The 18,753-nt window shown below is 37.9% G+C and overlaps 1 protein-coding gene across 2 annotated transcripts in view; it reads right to left on the bottom strand.

The window, feature by feature from the left end:
- LOC5573805 (histone acetyltransferase KAT7) overlaps positions 1-18,753 on the bottom strand; it is a 356,986-nt gene that overhangs the window by 231,402 nt on the left and 106,831 nt on the right. For both annotated transcript variants that reach the window (XM_021845624.1, XM_021845622.1), the window contains exon 6: positions 4,824-4,917. In XM_021845624.1, the coding sequence (XP_021701316.1) occupies positions 4,824-4,917 (94 nt within the window). The remainder of the gene's footprint in view (positions 1-4,823; positions 4,918-18,753) is intronic.

Here is an 18,753-nt window from a genome sequence, read left to right as displayed (position 1 = left end):
TTTTAATTAAAACTAGTTTTGCATTTTTGTACTAGTAAAAAGACATTGGGAAATGATTGAAAAATACGTCAACATTCAAAATGTAGGAATATACAAAAGTTACTTTAAATAATCACGTGAAAAGAAAGCTAGGTATAATAAAATTATATAAAACAAGAACAAGGGTTTATGCCGACATTTGAAGTGAGGAGCCATCCATAGTTCGTTTGAAAGCTACATAAATGAAATGTTGCCACGAAAATGTCATCATGAAATGAAACAAGCTTGATAATCCATCCTTGTAGTTAAACGATATACAGAAAACTGATTCATAAATAAATAAAAAAAGGTATATCAAGAAGAAGGTTATAAAATGAACAGACCTTAATGCACACACAAACAAGCTAGAGGGTGGGAGTGCTATCGGTAGCCCCAACGAGAAATTGCGTTTCAATTCCAAACGGGAGGAACTCTCGAAGGCACAAAACAATCCCCGTCCGGAGTCAACATTCGATTATTGCCCGCCACTATTGGCCCAGTGTCGTTAAGTGTTATATATGTTTATTATGTTTCATTTTTTGCGCTGGTAATATGAGTCAGGGTGAAAGACCGCACCACTTCCAATCCGAGCACGAAGATATTCACCCCGGCCCGGTACGCATTAGTTGGCCAAATTCGGGTGCCCCACACGTACGTGTGCTAATATTGCGAGATTTGAAGGGTTAGATAACCATTTATTTTCCATTTTAGAAATATAAAAACAAACTTTCCCCTTTTGAGGGTCATTACCCGCGCGTTTTGCAACGGGTTGAAATATGGCTACACTTTTGTATGGCAAAGACTCGCCGAAGAACCAAATTGGAAGATGATAAGTAGTCGTTGGTTGTATGTTTTACATTTGAATTAATTATTCTTCACTACGGTAGCGAAACTGGTTCATTAATTTCAGTTGTTCTCGTGTGTCAAATGGACATTAATTTTGGGCCACTGGATTTTTCCATGACAGTTTGTCTGTTTAGATGAAATATTGACGATATTTTGGGGAAAAATATAACAAAGATTCTACAACATTTGCTCATACAGTTAATTAGCGTAATGATGAACTCGATAAGCCATCTGTTCAGTGCTTTTCATAAGATAATTGCAAAATGTCGAGAAGATATAGGTTACGTTATATTTAAAGATGTTGAATACAGAAAAACACAGGAGAGTGGGAATAATTTGGATGAAGAAAACTGTTCTACGTTATAACACGTCCAAACTATAATGATCCGATTTTATGCATACCTCATAGAAAGCATTTCACAATTGAATTGTTCGTTGTGTTCAGGATTCGGAACAATCCTGTTGAGGATTTGGAGCAATCTTGCTCATGATTCAGAGTACTTTTGTTCAGCATTCGAAGCAATCCTGTCCAGGATTGCATCCTGTTCATGATTCGGAGCAATCTTGTTAAGAACTAGGAGCCACCCTGCTCAGGATTCGGAGCAACCCTGTTCAGAATTTGGAGCAACCCTGTTCAGAATTTGGAGCAATACTGTTAAGGATTCGGAGCAATACTGTTAAGGATTCGGAACAATCCTTTTAAGGATTCGGATCAATCCTAATCAGAATTCGGAGAAATCTTGTTCAGGATTTGGAGCAATCCTGTTAAGGATTCGGAGCAATCCTGTTCAGGATTCGGAGCAATCCTATTCAGGATTCGGAGCAATCCTAATTAGAATTCGGAGGAATCTTGTTCAGGATTCGGAGCAATCCTGTTCAGGATTCGCAGGAATCCTGTTCAGGATTCGCAGGAATCCTGTTCAGGATTCGCAGGAATCCTGTTCAGGATTCGCAGGAATCCTGTTCAGGATTCGCAGGAATCCTGTTCAGGATTCGCAGGAATCCTGTTCAGGATTCGCAGGAATCCTGTTCAGGATTCGCAGGAATCCTGTTCAGGATTCGCAGGAATCCTGTTCAGGATTCGCAGGAATCCTGTTCAGGATTCGCAGGAATCCTGTTCAGGATTCGCAGGAATCCTGTTCAGGATTCGCAGGAATCCTGTTCAGGATTCGCAGGAATCCTGTTCAGGATTCGCAGGAATCCTGTTCAGGATTCGCAGGAATCCTGTTCAGGATTCGCAGGAATCCTGTTCAGGATTCGCAGGAATCCTGTTCAGGATTCGCAGGAATCCTGTTCAGGATTCGCAGAAATCCTGTTCAGGATTCGCAGAAATCCTGTTCAGGATTCGCAGGAATCCTGTTCAGGATTCACAGGAATTCTGTTCAGGATTCACAGGAATTCTGTTCAGGATTCGCAGGAATTCTGTTCAGGATTCGCAGGAATCCTGTTCAGGATTCGCAGGAATCCTGTTCAGGATTCACAGGAATTCTGTTCAGGATTCACAGGAATTCTGTTCAGGATTCGCAGGAATCCTGTTCAGGATTCGCAGGAATCCTGTTCAGGATTCGCAGGAATCCTGTTCAGGATTCGCAGGAATCCTGTTCAGGATTCGCAGGAATCCTGTTCAGGATTCGCAGGAATCCTGTTCAGGATTCGCAGGAATCCTGTTCAGGATTCGCAGGAATCCTGTTCAGGATTCGCAGGAATCCTGTTCAGGATTCGCAGGAATCCTGTTCAGGATTCGCAGGAATCCTGTTCAGGATTCGCAGGAATCCTGTTCAGGATTCGCAGGAATCCTGTTCAGGATTCGCAGGAATCCTGTTCAGGATTCGCAGGAATCCTGTTCAGGATTCGCAGGAATCCTGTTCAGGATTCGCAGGAATCCTGTTCAGGATTCGCAGGAATCCTGTTCAGGATTCGCAGGAATCCTGTTCAGGATTCGCAGGAATCCTGTTCAGGATTCGGAGCAATCCTGTTCAGGATTCGCAGGAATCCTGTTCAGGATTCGCAGGAATTCTGTTCAGGGTTCGCAGGAATTCTGTTCAGGGTTCGCAGGAATCCTGTTCAGGGTTCGCAGGAATCCTGTTCAGGTTCGCAGGAATCCTGTTCAGGATTCGCAGGAATCCTGTTCAGGATTCGCAGGAATCCTGTTCAGAATTCGCAGGAATCCTGTTCAGAATTCGCAGGAATCCTGTTCAGGATTCACAGGAATCCTGTTCAGAATTCGCAGGAATCCTGTTCAGGATTCACAGGAATCCTGTTCAGGATTCGCAGGAATCCTGTTCAGGATTCGCAGGAATCCTGTTCAGGATTCGCAGGAATCCTGTTCAGGATTCGCAGGAATCCTGTTCAGGATTCGCAGGAATCCTGTTCAGGATTCGCAGGAATCCTGTTCAGGATTCGCAGGAATCCTGTTCAGGATTCGCAGGAATCCTGTTCAGGATTCGCAGGAATCCTGTTCAGGATTCGCAGGAATCCTGTTCAGGATTCGCAGGAATCCTGTTCAGGATTCGCAGGAATCCTGTTCAGGATTCGCAGGAATCCTGTTCAGGATTCGCAGGAATCCTGTTCAGGATTCGCAGGAATCCTGTTCAGGATTCGCAGGAATCCTGTTCAGGATTCGCAGGAATCCTGTTCAGGATTCGCAGGAATCCTGCTCAGGATTCGCAGGAATCCTGCTCAGGATTCGCAGGAATCCTGCTCAGGATTCGCAGGAATCCTGCTCAGGATTCGCAGGAATCCTGCTCAGGATTCGCAGGAATCCTGCTCAGGATTCGCAGGAATCCTGCTCAGGATTCGCAGGAATCCTGTTCAGGATTCGCAGGAATCCTGTTCAGGATTCGCAGGAATCCTGTTCAGGATTCGCAGGAATCCTGTTCAGGATTCGCAGGAATCCTGTTCAGGATTCGCAGGAATCCTGTTCAGGATTCGCAGGAATCCTGTTCAGGATTCGCAGGAATCCTGTTCAGGATTCGCAGGAATCCTGTTCAGGATTCGCAGGAATCCTGTTCAGGATTCGCAGGAATCCTGTTCAGGATTCGCAGGAATCCTGTTCAGGATTCGCAGGAATCCTGTTCAGGATTCGCAGGAATCCTGTTCAGGATTCGCAGGAATCCTGTACAGGATTCGGAATTATCATGTTCAGGATTCCGAGCAATCTTGTTCAGGAATCGGAGCAATCATATTCTGGATTCGGAGCGAACCTGTTCAGGACTCGAAGCAATCCTGTCCAAGACTCGAAGCAATCATGTTCAGAATTTGAAGCAACGTGGATTGGAAGCAATCCAGTAAAGGCTTCTGAGCAATCCTGTTCAGGATTCGGAGCAATCCTGTTTAGGATTCAGAATATTCTTGTTCAGAATTCGAAACAATTAAAAAAAGGACCCTGATCAAACCTGTTCAAGATTCGGATAAATTTTGTGCCTGACTCAAAACTATTCTTACCAGGATTCGGTGCAATCCTGTTCAGGATTCGAAACAATCCTTCTCAATTATTAGAATAATACTGAATTCAGAACTAACCTGCTCAGGAGTTACGCATTTAAACATATTTATGCAAAAACGGTCTACTATAATCATTTAAATTAACGGGACCTTAGCAGTCTCTGGAATAAATGGTTTATGTTTTCGCCTCAAGGAATCCGGAGTATTTTGTCTCCAAAACGAGGGCACTAAATAACACCCTTTTGCACAAGTTACCTCAACGAGTCAACAAGCTCCACTCGGTAATGATATTGTTGGCCACTACGGAGAGACCCCCACAAATGATCCCTTACACAGTTATCAATAATCTTGATCGAATCTTGTCGGTAGCTGCTGCGGCGTCCCTAATTGGCACTACCAGCCAGAGTGGCGATGCGTGCTAGACACCTACTTAAGAAAGGCTGGTAAAACCAGGACCAGAAGTAATTTTAATGTGCATACTGAAATGACACGTTTCGTAGCAATGGTGTACTTACTGAAATCTATTAGCAGCCGGCCGTAACCCTTGCGCTGGTAGGGCGGTAACGTCAGTATGCAGGACACGTTGTAGTTCAGGAAGGAATTTTTCTCCTGCGGGTAAGAAAGAGAACAAGGAAAAGTGGTTGATTGTTATTGTGCATGTGTGATTGCAAGTTTTTGATAATAGAAGGTATGTGTGATGATGGAAATAATGACTGATATTTAGCGATTCCTAATAATAACGGCATAAGATATTTTAATGTGTACAAAGCTGTGAAAAGACACCACATTATTTTTTTGGGGTTCGAACCCACGACTCCGTTCGTCGACAACTACGTTAGACAACTACACCACAGAGCAGAATTCCAATTGAATTTTTTGAAAGAAATCAAAAGGATACTTGAAGGAAATTATTGATGAATCCAATGAGTGGAAGAAAAAAAACTAAAACACTCCACCGCTAATACTAATGATTGTCCCTCCATTCCAAAGTTAACCAATGGAAAATTTTCCAGGCCGTTGAGTGTAAATTGCTGCTCGCGGAAGGAAGCAGATAAAAATAGAAAATAATTCCTTTCAAACTTGACCATCAGTCCATGCAATCAACCAGCAAATCACCTTTCGAGGTGTGCAATGCTCGCAATTGTTTCTGCCGAAGGTCACACGTTATGAACAATTTTTCAATTATTGGCAATCCATGGCCAAGTTCATAGAATACTTACATGCATCAGCATCAGCAAGAAAAAAGCAGTTTAGGTTGTTAAAAATCATTCAAGTGGGTACGCTACTCTGTCGGATCAGCCCAGGGTTGGTAGCGACTAAGGGTCTTGAAAATAGGCACTTTAGAGAATGCTTGCCTGAAGAAGATCCCTAACAGGAACTAAGAAGAAACGAAATAACTTACAGGAATCAGGAGATAAGGTGTTTATTCCTCAGATAATCTTACCAAACATTACTCTAAGAATATTTTTAGGATATTCATTGGTTTGGGAAATTTTCTTGACATTACTATAAGTATAACTGTTCATATTTATGTATGTCATATTCGATGTATTTTCTCCAGGAATTGATTTAGGTATTTGAACAAAATTTCCTTCTGCAATTACTCCAAAGACATCTATTGAAATTTAAATCAGTTCTAAAGTAACCATTGGCCCAATTTCATATTCGTACAGGACACTGGCGTCACATCATGTAAGTAAAAAAATATTAAATGATATATTGAGTTTGAAATGCTTTATCTATATTGATGGCCATAGGTGTCATATATTATTTGACAGTCATAAAATATTTCCATTTACATTCATCTCTGGATTAATGAAAAAGTATTGAATTTGTGTCTAAAATTCACCCAATCCCATATTCGTACACCTATCAAAATTCAAACATACAACATTCAAAACTGAATTTGATTGCTGTATTTTCTTGCTTAAGTGCTATTTTATGTTGTTCAGACGTAGTAGAGTACATTTGGACAATTTATAAGCGGACATATATAAAACTTAGGTAAAATTATTAAAAATACCAGTTTTTCAATGATTTTTGCTATAAAACTCAATAATTCTAACAATAGTGTTTACTTTTGTTGTAGGAATCAATCTAAAAAATATAGTCATGAGCACTGAAAGAGTTTTGGTGAAAATATATTTAGTTTACAGAAATCGAAAAAAGTTTTTATCTCCCTTGAGTTTATAAAATTGTTATGTTATAACTTCAAAACTCTTCTTAAATGTTATTTTCAAACAATGTAAACCAAATTTTTGTTCTAAACGACAGTAAAAGGTTAATTTCACACTAGTATGTAGAAAGAATTTTAACTAAGAACTTCGTTTTACAACAAAGTACCCTACACTTCACATAATTGATGTTATATCAATATTCTGAATTCATATTCAAATTTTATTCAAAATAGGACTCTATTCTGCGGTTTATTTGTTTTATAATATAAATACAAGATATTGCGAGTGAGCGGAGAACAATAATATACTTTTTACTAGAATATAACCTGTTGTTTTCATCATTTCAAATAACGTATGTATTATAGTGACGGCAATAATATATATTCTATTGATCTCTATGATATTGTTTGGTAGTTAAATATGAAATAAACATAATAATTGCGCAATTTTAAGATATGAATATTAACTATTGATAATGTACATCCATTTAAGAGCTAAACTGAAAGAAATTGACTATAATTGTTGGTTTCAGATTGTTTATAAATGTTATATTAACCAAGATTGTGAAGTATGATATACCGATATCCACTCGTAAGTACTCTAAAACTGATTATATGTTTTTGAAACTCGTTCAGTATTCGTAGTAATCATTGTTAATGAAGTGTACATGAAAAAATTGCGTTATTGTTCGACTTACTAGATTGTTTTTAGCAAAAAACATTAAAAAAGTGGTATTTTTCTTAAATTTACTTAAGTTTCAAATATGCCCGCTTATATTTTTTCTAAATGTACTCTACTACATCTTAACAACGTAATGAAGATATTGAGCAATCATTTAGCACATAAAAAATAGTTTTAAATGTTGTTTGTTTGATTTCTGTTAGGTGTACGAATATGGGATTGGCTCAAATTTAAACACAAATTCAATACTTTCCCAATATTCCAAAGATTTTAGAGAATAAATAGAGTTTATGACTGCTGACCAATAGATGACACCTACGATCTTCGTAATTGATAAAATATGTCGAAGTCCGTAAATCATTTAATAGCTTTAATCCTACTTGATATGGACACAGTGCCCCGTATGAAAATGAGGTTGAGTCACTGTATTTGTGCTTATTCCACGACTGGGGTGAGAGGAGTCGAGAATAGTCACTTCGCTCTCGAATGAACTTTTTATTGCGATTCCGAGAGTCGACTCGAATGAGGTGACAAGTTCATTTTCATGCGAGTGACAAAGTGGCAGGTGAGACGACTGGTTCATTACACAGCGTTCATTCGGAGAACTGTCAAATTACAAATGTTTCTCGACAACGCTGCGATAAGGGCGTATTATTTTATTACTGGTTATAAAATATACTTGTAATTGAGTTAATTTCCGAAATTTTCAACTCATACAAAGCTATATGTCCAAAAATTAAATAAATTTGATGTTTAAAGATGGCGTGGAATATAATCAAACAGTTTTTAACGTTTCAAATTATTATTAAGTTGACACAATCCAATTTCATTATGTGGCCCTTTTCCAAGTGCGATGTTGTTTTGATTCGTTTCGCTTCGCGGTCGGTTAGAAAAATGTTTTCAGAGATGATTTCTTGAATTCATAATTGAAAATAGTTTTTATTTCGCAAAATGTGCGTTTGGTTTAGTGATGAAGACAATTTTAATGGAAAAAGGAGAAATTCGGAAAAAAATGCTGATCGTTCCGGAATTCCTTCGCGGAATGCTTCCAAAAATTCCGCCGGCGATTCCTTCCAGGAATTTATTCGGGTGTTTTCTACAGGAATTCTTCCGTGTTTTCCCTCCAGGTAATCTAGCAAAGTTCCTCCAGGAATCCAGAAAATTTCAGGCATCTTTCCGAAGTTCCTCTGGTAACTCCACCAAAGTTCTTTTAGAGATTTCTCCGGAGTTGTTCCAGGAGCTCCATTGCAGTTCCTCCGGGATTCCTATAGCAATTCCTTCAATTATTTCTCCAAGACCTTCTCAGTATTTTTTCCAGGAACTCCTCCGGAAATTTTTTGGTACGTTTCTAATAGAATAAGAGAAATTCCAAGTGAATATTTTCAGAAATTCCTGGAATGTCCTAAATAATTCTGGCGGGTTTAGAAATTCTTGCTGAAACTCCCGCAAAATTTGTTGAATGAACATCCGAGAAGGGAAACCTCAGAAATGTTTTGAGAAACTTCCAGGAGTACTGCTGAATAATTTTTTGGTGAAACTTCTCTCAAATTCCAGGAGGAACTCTGGGATGAATTCCATGACGAACTTATCGTTTAGGAATAATAGGGATCCTCAGAGGAAATGTGTTGGATTTACGGGAAAACCACAAGACGAATCGTTGATGGGACTTCCTCCGGCAACTTCTTCAATATTTTCCCCAAACATTTCTCCAAAAACTCTTGGAGGAATTCCTGTGGAATTTTTCGGAAAAGGTGCTAAGAATTGAATTGAAGAAATTTACATAGGAATTCTCAGAGGAATTTCTGGTGTTCTTAGGAATTCTTGGAGAAAATATATACAAATTCTTAGAGAATTTTCCGTGAAGAAATCCTTTATAAATTCTTGTAGGAACTCTTGAAAGGATTTTTGGAGGAATCCCCACTATGATTCCAAGAGAAACTTCCGGGAAGATTTGGAAAGGAACTCCCGGGAAGATATAAGAAGGAACTCCCATTGACATTTTTGGAGGTTTTCCAGTGAATTTCCTGTAAGAACTCTGGGCAGATATTTCTAGAAGGATATATCAATGTTTATTTGGGATTATGACAAGCATTATTGCTCTTTTTACAGTAGGGGCAATGGGGGCAATATGAACATACGGGGCAATATGAGCCACCCCGGTTTTGACCTCAAAAACAGTGTTTTAATAACTACCGAAAAGCTAAACATTACATATAATTTGCAATTGGATTAGATGGACAAATTGATGTGAAGATTTGCGAAAAAGTTACACGTCTTCTCAGTGAGAATCGAACTCACGACTCCCCGATCTCTAGTTGGGGCGCGTTAACCACTACGCCATGAGAGGACTCATGAACGCAGAAGTTAACCTGAATTCGATTTCAGCTCAATAATCACGTGGAAAGAGGACCACGTGATTATTGAGCTGAAATCGAATTCAGGTTAACTTCTGCGTTCATGAGTCCTCTCATGGCGTAGTGGTTAACGCGCCCCAACTAGAGATCGGGGAGTCGTGAGTTCGATTCTCACTGAGAAGACGTGTAACTTTTTCGCAAATCTTCACATCAATTTGTCCATCTAATCCAATTGCAAATTATATGTAATGTTTAGCTTTTCGGTAGTTGTTAAACTTCCACTCGGCTGGTTGGCCGTAAACCACGATTCATAATTAAAACAAGTATTTATCGAGCAACGGACTCATGTTCCGTAACCGGTCGTTTGAGAACGTCGCGACCCATTGGAAGCCCACACAATAGAAACCTCAGCCAGAGCAGTTGCTGGCTAGTGTAGTGTGCTATTCCTATATCTAAAAAAAACAATGCGCTCTCGGGCTAGGCATTGGATATATATAGAAAGCGTTGTGTTTGGATGGGCATCTAATTCTTCCGAAAGAGGTGCACTTTGCGAAAGAGGACCACGTGATTATTGAGCTGAAATCGAATTCAGGTTAACTTCTGCGTTCATGAGTCCTCTCATGGCGTAGTGGTTAACGCGCCCCAACTAGAGATCGGGGAGTCGTGAGTTCGATTCTCACTGAGAAGACGTGTAACTTTTTCGCAAATCTTCACATCAATTTGTCCATCTAATCCAATTGCAAATTATATGTAATGTTTAGCTTTTCGGTAGTTGTTAAACTTCCACTCGGCTGGTTGGCCGTAAACCACGATTCATAATTAAAACAAGTGTTTTAATGTCTAGTGTCATTATGATCTGCTAAAGGATGCCTCAAATAGCCACCACAATAAAAACCGTAAGAATATTCGTTTGAACACTCAAGATATTTACAAAAATGTACAAATTTGTCCTTCGTCATGGAGAGCTTATAATTTTGGCAGTTTTCAATTAAGCCTATCAGACAATCATATTTATAATTCTGTTTAATTTTAACAATCCATTGAAACTTCTGATAATAATGAACAGTTCGTAAGCGAAAATAGATTTGTTCGTAAACAAAATTATTGGAAAACAATATATTATTTTCAAGATGAAGGGGCGGGGCAAAATGAGCCACCTAGATTTAAGCAGAACAAACGATGTTTTGAACATAAAAATGCATTGCCTAAATATACCAGATTATTTTTTTACTGCATAGTCATCTTTATGCACCATTACAAGTCGAACACTTTGCCAGAAAATACGTTGAACCAAGTATCGCAATTCAGTACTAATATAACATGATCTGTTTGCTATGTATTATATATCTTTAAAAAATAAGCCGCTAGAGTCAATAATTTCAAGCAAAGCTAATACAATTTCCTTTCCAATAATGTACTCTTCACCACTAACTCTTCTCTATACTGTTTTAAATAAAAATCATTCGATTGCATGAAGTGCCTCATACTGCCCCGTAGGGTGGCTCATAATGCCCCATATGGTTGATGACCACGTAGAAAAACATGGTTTTCCAAAAAGTTCCTGAGATAATTTGCAAGTTGATGTTAACATTAATTATCGATGTAACATGGAAGATAACATTTTATAGCACAAGTCACTTGCATTTAAACCATAATTTTTGCTGTTTTTCTATGCATTCCATGACGTTTTCCTTAGGCGGCCCATATTGCCCCGATCACCCCTACGTACTTTCGTGATTTTTCCACGAATTTAATCAGAATCTAATTCAGATATCTACTTTATGTTTCATTCAGTTATTACTTCCAAGATTAAATTTTCAATTATCTTCTTCAGTAATTCTTATACGAACTTCCTATGGATTTACTCCAAGATTTTTTTGTAAGATAGATTCAAGAATTCAACCTGGAATTTTTCTATGAATATCCCGGAAACTTGTCCAAAGATTCCACCAGGAATATCTTTAGATTTTTTTAAATGTTCTTTTGTTTTTCAATATTTTTTTAAATCCTCGAGCAATAGCTTCTGGAGGAATTTTTGGAGCAATCTGTGAAAGGCTTCAAGAAGAAATTCATTTAATCCATTGTCTTTGGGTTACCATTAAATCACCACCTAGTAAGCTGAAAATTTCACAGAACACTATTTTTATTATATGGATGGTAAGGGAGATCTGGGAGATTGTATTGTCGATTTTTTTTTTCAATTTTGAACCGTCCTAGGCCACACTAGGGAAAATCTGTAAATGCGGGAAAAGTCGTGAAATTTGCAGGGAAAGGTCAATCGGCAAATTCAGATAGAAATGAAGTTGCAGCTGATTTTTTTTTCTGTGGAATTTAAAGTCAAATAAAATTATTGACATTAGAGACATGATTTATGGACAAAAGGTCGAAAGACAAAACATCGAAAGGACAAAAAGTCGAAAAACAAAAGGTCAAAAACGATTTGTGGGATGAAATTTTTCCTTTAAAAAAGATTTTCGACCTTTTTTTCCTTCTTTTTTGTTCTTCGACCTTTTGTCCTTTAGACCTTTTATCTTTCGACCTTCTGTCCTTTCGACCTTTTGTCTTTCGATATTTTTTCAATCTAGGACTTCAGAGACATTATTAATACTTTTACAAACTGTTTGCATGTAAGGTATGTTGGGGTAAGTGGATACAGATAAATCAATATTTAAGTTCATCTTTATATTGAGGTAACGTGAATAATGTAATTACATTTTACATTACATTCAGGTAAATTGCTTAAGAAGATTTGAAGAAGAATTCTATTGCCTTTTTTTATATTTCGACAGGAATACCTTTTAGAACTATTTTCCAACTTTAGCTAAAGTTTAGGCCTAAGCTAAGTATGCTGTTCCGCACAAGAAAAGTAAAGAAATTTCTTGACTTAATGGGTCACGAAATTTCCTACAGAGCCTCATTTGAAATGACATTTCTTCTCAGCTGTGTACTGCGGTCAGAAAAATGTGATTTTTTTGACAATTTCATACGCAAATACAATTTTCCACAGCAGCAAATCAGCCTTTAGATAGTTTTACATTTCACAACACTCATTTTCACAATATAAAATTTAACAAAAAAAAAATTGATTCAGAAATCACTCTAAGAATAAACCAAGGATATGACCAGAAATTACACTAAAAATTACTCTATTTCCTAATAAATTCCTACAAGAATATTATTAAGTATTATGGCATTTCCCTGAAAATTCATCCGGAAATTCTTTCATCGAAATCTTCTTTTTCAAGATTTTATAGGAATGTACCCCAGATTTCTAAAATATATTACTTATGAAGATTTTCAAGGATCTGGCAGAATTCTAGAAAATTCTTCTATACTACTTTTTTTTTTAATTTCTTTAAGAAACTACACAACCGAATTTTGCAGAAATTTTCACAAAAATTCTTCAGTGATTCCATTAAGTTTTTTTTCAGGTATTCTTCCAGGCAGAGCTCCAAAAACAAAAATCCTTAAAGAAATGCCTAGAATTTCTCAGCATTTTTAAACAAAATCCACAATAAATCGATAAAACAACTGATTTAATAGGTAATTGCTAAAAAAAAATTGGAAAAATATTGGTAGATATAGCACAGTAACAGTGCAATTTCGAAAATCCCTACTGTTGTGTTTAAACATATTTTTAGAGTGGTAATTTTCATGAACAATTTACCAAGAAATGCTTATAACTATTATGGGCCTCATTGTTTATCATGGCAACGAACTCTAATCATTCATTGAGGTTTGAGCGACCAGGACAGCTAGCTGTTGAAATTCTCTAAGTAATCCTTGAATGAATTCCAGAAGGAAATTGCACGATAGACACACTCAGGCAAATGGACTATCGATAAACATAGGAACCCCTTATGAAAATTCGCCACAAGGAATCGGGTTGAAATTCATAAATTTGCCTTATGAAACCGAAATTGGAAAACAAAAATAGTTTTCGCGGCAACCTGGAATCGAACCAGGGACCTTGCGACCGATAGGCTCGTGCGTACACCTCGCGCCTATCGACGCCTTGATATGGAGTGATGCTAAAACGATACATAAAGCGTTCGTATTGCGATAATTGTTCCATCTTTCATAAGGCAAAATGTATGAATTTCGATAGTCCAGTTCGCTGCGTGCAGGACACAATCAACTACTCCACAAAACGAGTTTCGATTCTGCAGTGTAGCTGGCCAACCTGAAAATTAAATCTAGCACAACTCCTTTTGGAGGAACCATGAAGGAAATCCGAAGGAGAGCTACTCCTGAAGGTATTTCCAGCAGAGCTCCAAAGAAATAACCGGAAAAAATATGAAGCAATTTATGAAGGAACTACCGAAGGAATTTTCGGAGGAACTGTCACGGGAATCCTTGAAGGCACTCCCGGAGTAATTTTTGGAGGAACTCCCAGTGGAATTCTTGAAAGAACTTACAAATAAATTACTGGAGAAACTCTTAAAGAAATTTTTGTAGTAAAACATGAAGGGATCCTTGAAGGAATACGATGTAATTGCTGCGGGAACTCAGGAGGAATTATTTAAGGAACACTGAAGGAATTTCTGGAGGAACAGCGAAGAAAGCTTTGAAGAAATTTTCGGTGGCACACCAGAGGAATCCCTTGAGGAATGCTTGAAGCAATCGTTTAAAGAACTTATGTTATAACCCCGGAATTTCTGGATTACTTCCCGAGAAATGCCTCGTAGAACTCCTGGAGCTTACCGTAAAAATCGTGAAATCTTCGGAGAAATTATTAGTGGAATTATACGAAAACTTAAGCAAATTTTGGAGGAACTCTCGGAATGGTATTCCTAAGTAATTCTTGAAGAAATTCTGAAGTAATTTTTGTAGGAATTCCCGGGGATGCCTAAAGGTACTTTGGAGAGATGTTTTAATTAACTCTGATGGAACTTCCGAATAAACCCCGGTGAATTTCTTGAGAAACTGCGGAGTAATTTGCGTTGGAATTCCAGGAAGAACTTTTGATGAATTGCTGGTGAAGCTTCAAGTGAACTCCTGGGAAAACTTCGAGAAAAATCCCGGAGAAGCTGTAGAAAAAACCGACGGAAATTCGAATGAATTCCCGGTAGGGCTCCGGTAAAATTCCCGTAGGAACTCTGAATTAATTCTTCGAGGTACTCCGGTGGAATTCCCAGTAAAACTTCAGAGAAATTGCTGGATGCAATCCAGATGGATTGTTGGAGGAACTCCGGATGAATGTCTAGACTCTATAGGAACTCCGAAACAATCGGTGTAGGAATTCCGAAGTGTATGTTGACGCACATCGCGGAATTCAAATTTTAATGGATCTTTTTCACTTTTTCTTCAAAATTTCACGTAACAACATCCTTGCGAATATAATGAGGAATTCCTAATAACAACAATTGCAGGGTTTGTACAGGATCATATCTTCTTCTTCTTGGCAATACTGGATCATATCTACAGTGATTAACTATTATAAAATTTATATTCGGCAGCATATGTTCAGTATATCTCTCAAATCTTTTAAAGGATTATCTACTGAATATTCTTTTCCTTACAGAAATCCCTGGAGGAATTTTCCATAAATGCAAAAATACTAGAAAGAATCTTCAAGATATTTCTTTGTAAAATTCTTTGAGATTATCTGAAGTTGTGATATTTCGTCGATGAGGGTGTGAATGAGTCAGAACGTAGCCTGAAATATCTCAGCGAATATGGAAAAACCAATGTACAATTTAAAAGATAATTTCTCAGATTTCAAATGTTATAAACAAAATAAAATAATTTTGGGATAAGTAGCTTCTTTTAATAAATCACCGAAAAAATATTGAAAACTTTATTATTTTGTGTGAAATTTGACTTCCCTGGACGTAGAGTATCATCGTACCTGCCACACGACATACGAATGCGAAAAATGGCAACTAAGACAAAGAAAGCTCTCAGTTAATAACTGTGGAAATGCTCATAAGAACACTAAGCTGAGAAGCCTGAGGAAATGACGCGCCACCCTTGAGCAAGGAATGATTCAAATATTTCAAAATTTTCTTCCGGACCCCTCTTTCGCACTTTTTTTCCATGTCACACATGTCACACTTTCGTAAACCAATCGCCCCACCACCCCCCAAATGATGGACGGCATTTTTGAATGATCAAAATTGTTATTCTCTCTTACGAATCAAGTAAACGGGGTGAGAAAAATGTGGGGACCAGATAGCCGTAGTGGTAAACGCTCAACTATTTAGCAAGACCAAGCTGAGGGTCGTGGGTACGAACCCCAAGGGTCAAGGATCTTTTCGTAAAGAAAATTTTCCCGACTTCTCAGGGCATAGCATATCTTCAAGATATGCTCATGATATACACAGGCAAAAATGGTCAATTGGTAAGGAAAGCTCTCAGTTAATAACCGTCGAAGTGTTCATAAAAACATCAAGCTGAAAAGCAGGCTCTGTCCCATTTGCGACGTAGCGTCAGAAAGAAGAGAGGTGCGGCCCGCCATCCCCCCGCGTGAAATTTTGGCAAATACCCCAATAGATTTACCTACTTTGTAATGCACAAGCCTGAATTCAAATAATTTGAATGAAACTTACATCTTCACATTCAATTCTTAGCCAGTCGATAAGCCAGGACGTTACGACTCTCGTCGGGATGGAAAACTCACGAAACAACGACCACAGTCGATGTACACCGACTCTCGGAATACAACGAGAGTTCACTCGAGTTCATTCCTAGTGACCATTCTCACTGCATTCGACTGTCGGAATCGCTCACTCTAAGTGAGACGACTATTCTCCCCTCACGCCAGTCGTGGAATAAACCCAATTAACTCCCACAAGGTTTTCTGAAAGAAAACCTTAGCTCTTCAAAAAATCTTCGAGAATTTCCTAGACCATGATTTCCAAACTAGGTTTCCGCGACCCCGGATTCATCGTCTCGTCAGCTCGCTTTTCATAGTACAGAAAAGTGAGGCGCTCACAAGTTGGGAGGTTGCGAAAACTATATTTGGGAAGCGATGCCCTAGACAAATTGCTAAAATAATAAAAAAAAACTCTGGAAGAAATTTGTTTAGGAAAAATGGGAGGAATTATTAGAATCATTACTGTAATATTGTCTAGTGTGAAACATCAAAGTTACATTTGAATAATCCATTACAATTAAATCTGTGAAATTACTTTAGAAACTACTTGGAAGAACTGCAAGAGTAATCCTTGAATAAAATACTGGAGAAATTTCTATAGACATTTCTGGAGGAACTTCAAGAGAAATCCTTTAAAATTGTACAGCAGGATTACCTGCAAACTGAATAAGGAAAACTGTGACTTTCGAGACTATTTTGATTAAAATCGAGTTTTTCGAGACCTTCCGTTAAAAATAAAGACTTTTTAGAGACTTGCTTCAAAATAGAGATCAAGTCTCTAAAAAGAGACCTGCTACCAGCCCTGGATCAGCCGGTTGTGGTCACGCCTGTACTGATATGTTTGCCACTCGTCTTCGCACCAACAACCGATCAGAATGAATGGCTAATGAGTTAAACTTCAAATTGATCAATTAGCACTTCGTTAACGAATTTCCACAAAGAAGGCAGTTACTGCTGTTCATGCTTCAACAACGGACTAGATGATAGTCTATGTTGCAGCCGTAGTCTTCCGTCGTCACAGACACTGGAACTGCGGTGCGATGCAGTCATTAACCAGCAGGTGTGATCATCGGTTTTATGCATTCGAACAGACCCACAGTTCTAGGCCCTTCCATGATTTATGGACTTGAAGTCTTCCCGCCTGCAGGAGGAGTTCCTTCCAAATGAAGTTTAATTGAGAAATAATTAATGAACGCATCACAAACCTACACCCCATTTGCATTTTATGAAACCACTGATCATAAATTAATTATCCACGAATATACAAACTAAGCAAATATTTGCAAATTAAGTTACTTTCCGGTGACTAGTTTTACTGCCTAGTTCCTGTCCTAGAAACGAGACGAAAGCAGGTGATGTATCTTTACGATCTGGCGTCAAATGTGCGCTCGCACTTCAAAGCATTAATGTTGTAATAAAACTTGGGCAGTGGGTGGAACCTTTCAAAGCTAAGTGTATAGTTTTTGGGCTTTTAGTGCGTGGAATTTTACGCTAACAGTTAAAAGTGTAGTGTATTGGGGTCATAAAATTATGAGGCATAATAGCAACCATTTTTTTCCGAAGGAGTAGATTCAAGCTATTCACTACTGCCAATCTATTAAATCGATAGATTCATGAAGCATAATTTAACCTGTAAATAATTTATTTAAATCAATAGTTATAATTAAAAACCGAATTCAGCAATTACACTCCCGTGCAAAAGTTTGGGTTCACCCCTCAGTATGATGCAAATCGTGCAAAAGTTTGGGTTCATCTGAGCCACACGCACATCATTTTTGTCAATATCTCTGCCATTTTTCAACCGATTTTAATAGTTTAAAGCTTTTTTGAGCGCAAATAATGGCGCGTACATGATTGGTTTGAGATTTCACAGATTTAAGTAAGTTCAGGTGAACCCAAACTTTTGCACGATATACCATACTGAGGGGTGAACCCAAACTTTTGCACGATGACTTGACTGACTGTTTCATTAATTTTGAATACTTTTCTGATTTTTCCGCAAAAATTTCATGAGTGCTCTTCAAAGAATATAAGATTGTGATTCTAAAGACACCTTGTTTCAAAATTTTGGTCGACCCAATGCTGAGGAAATTAGATATGATTTTTCAGTGTGTTTTTTGAAAAATGTTACAACTTTAAGTGAAAATTTAGTATACAAAATTAAAAAAATGTTTTTAGAAAAATACATACGAAGTAAGAATAACTCTTTGCCTTTCGAATGCGGCTTAAAGAGTTTGAATTGGACGTGTAATCACAGAGATATGGACTGAACACTTTTGCATGTTTTTTTAGGGGGTGAACCCAAACTTATGCACGGGAGTGTATACCATTTAAAACCACTAGAGTGTGTATCCTTTGACAGATAGGCGTATTTCGACACTGAAGACCAGCTTACATTTGAGGTCGAAATACGTGTGTATATCAAAGGATACAAAGTATAGTGAAATTAAATGATGCAGTACTAAATTCGGTTTTCAGTTATTTAATGGTATTACACTAAACAGCTCGAAGATTCATCATCAATGTACCGTTTTGTCTCAAATACCGAATGGCGGTTCGGCTGAAATGTTTCGCTGAAATATGTCATCAAATCGCCAGGAAATGGCAATCATTTGGGAATTAATTTTAATGTCCT

This window comes from Aedes aegypti, chromosome 2 (genome assembly GCF_002204515.2).
Source record: "Aedes aegypti strain LVP_AGWG chromosome 2, AaegL5.0 Primary Assembly, whole genome shotgun sequence".
In the NCBI taxonomy this organism is placed as follows: Eukaryota; Metazoa; Arthropoda; class Insecta; order Diptera; family Culicidae; genus Aedes; species Aedes aegypti.
Note: the sequence above shows the minus strand (reverse complement) of the source record. Positions and strands in the feature narration are given on the sequence as shown.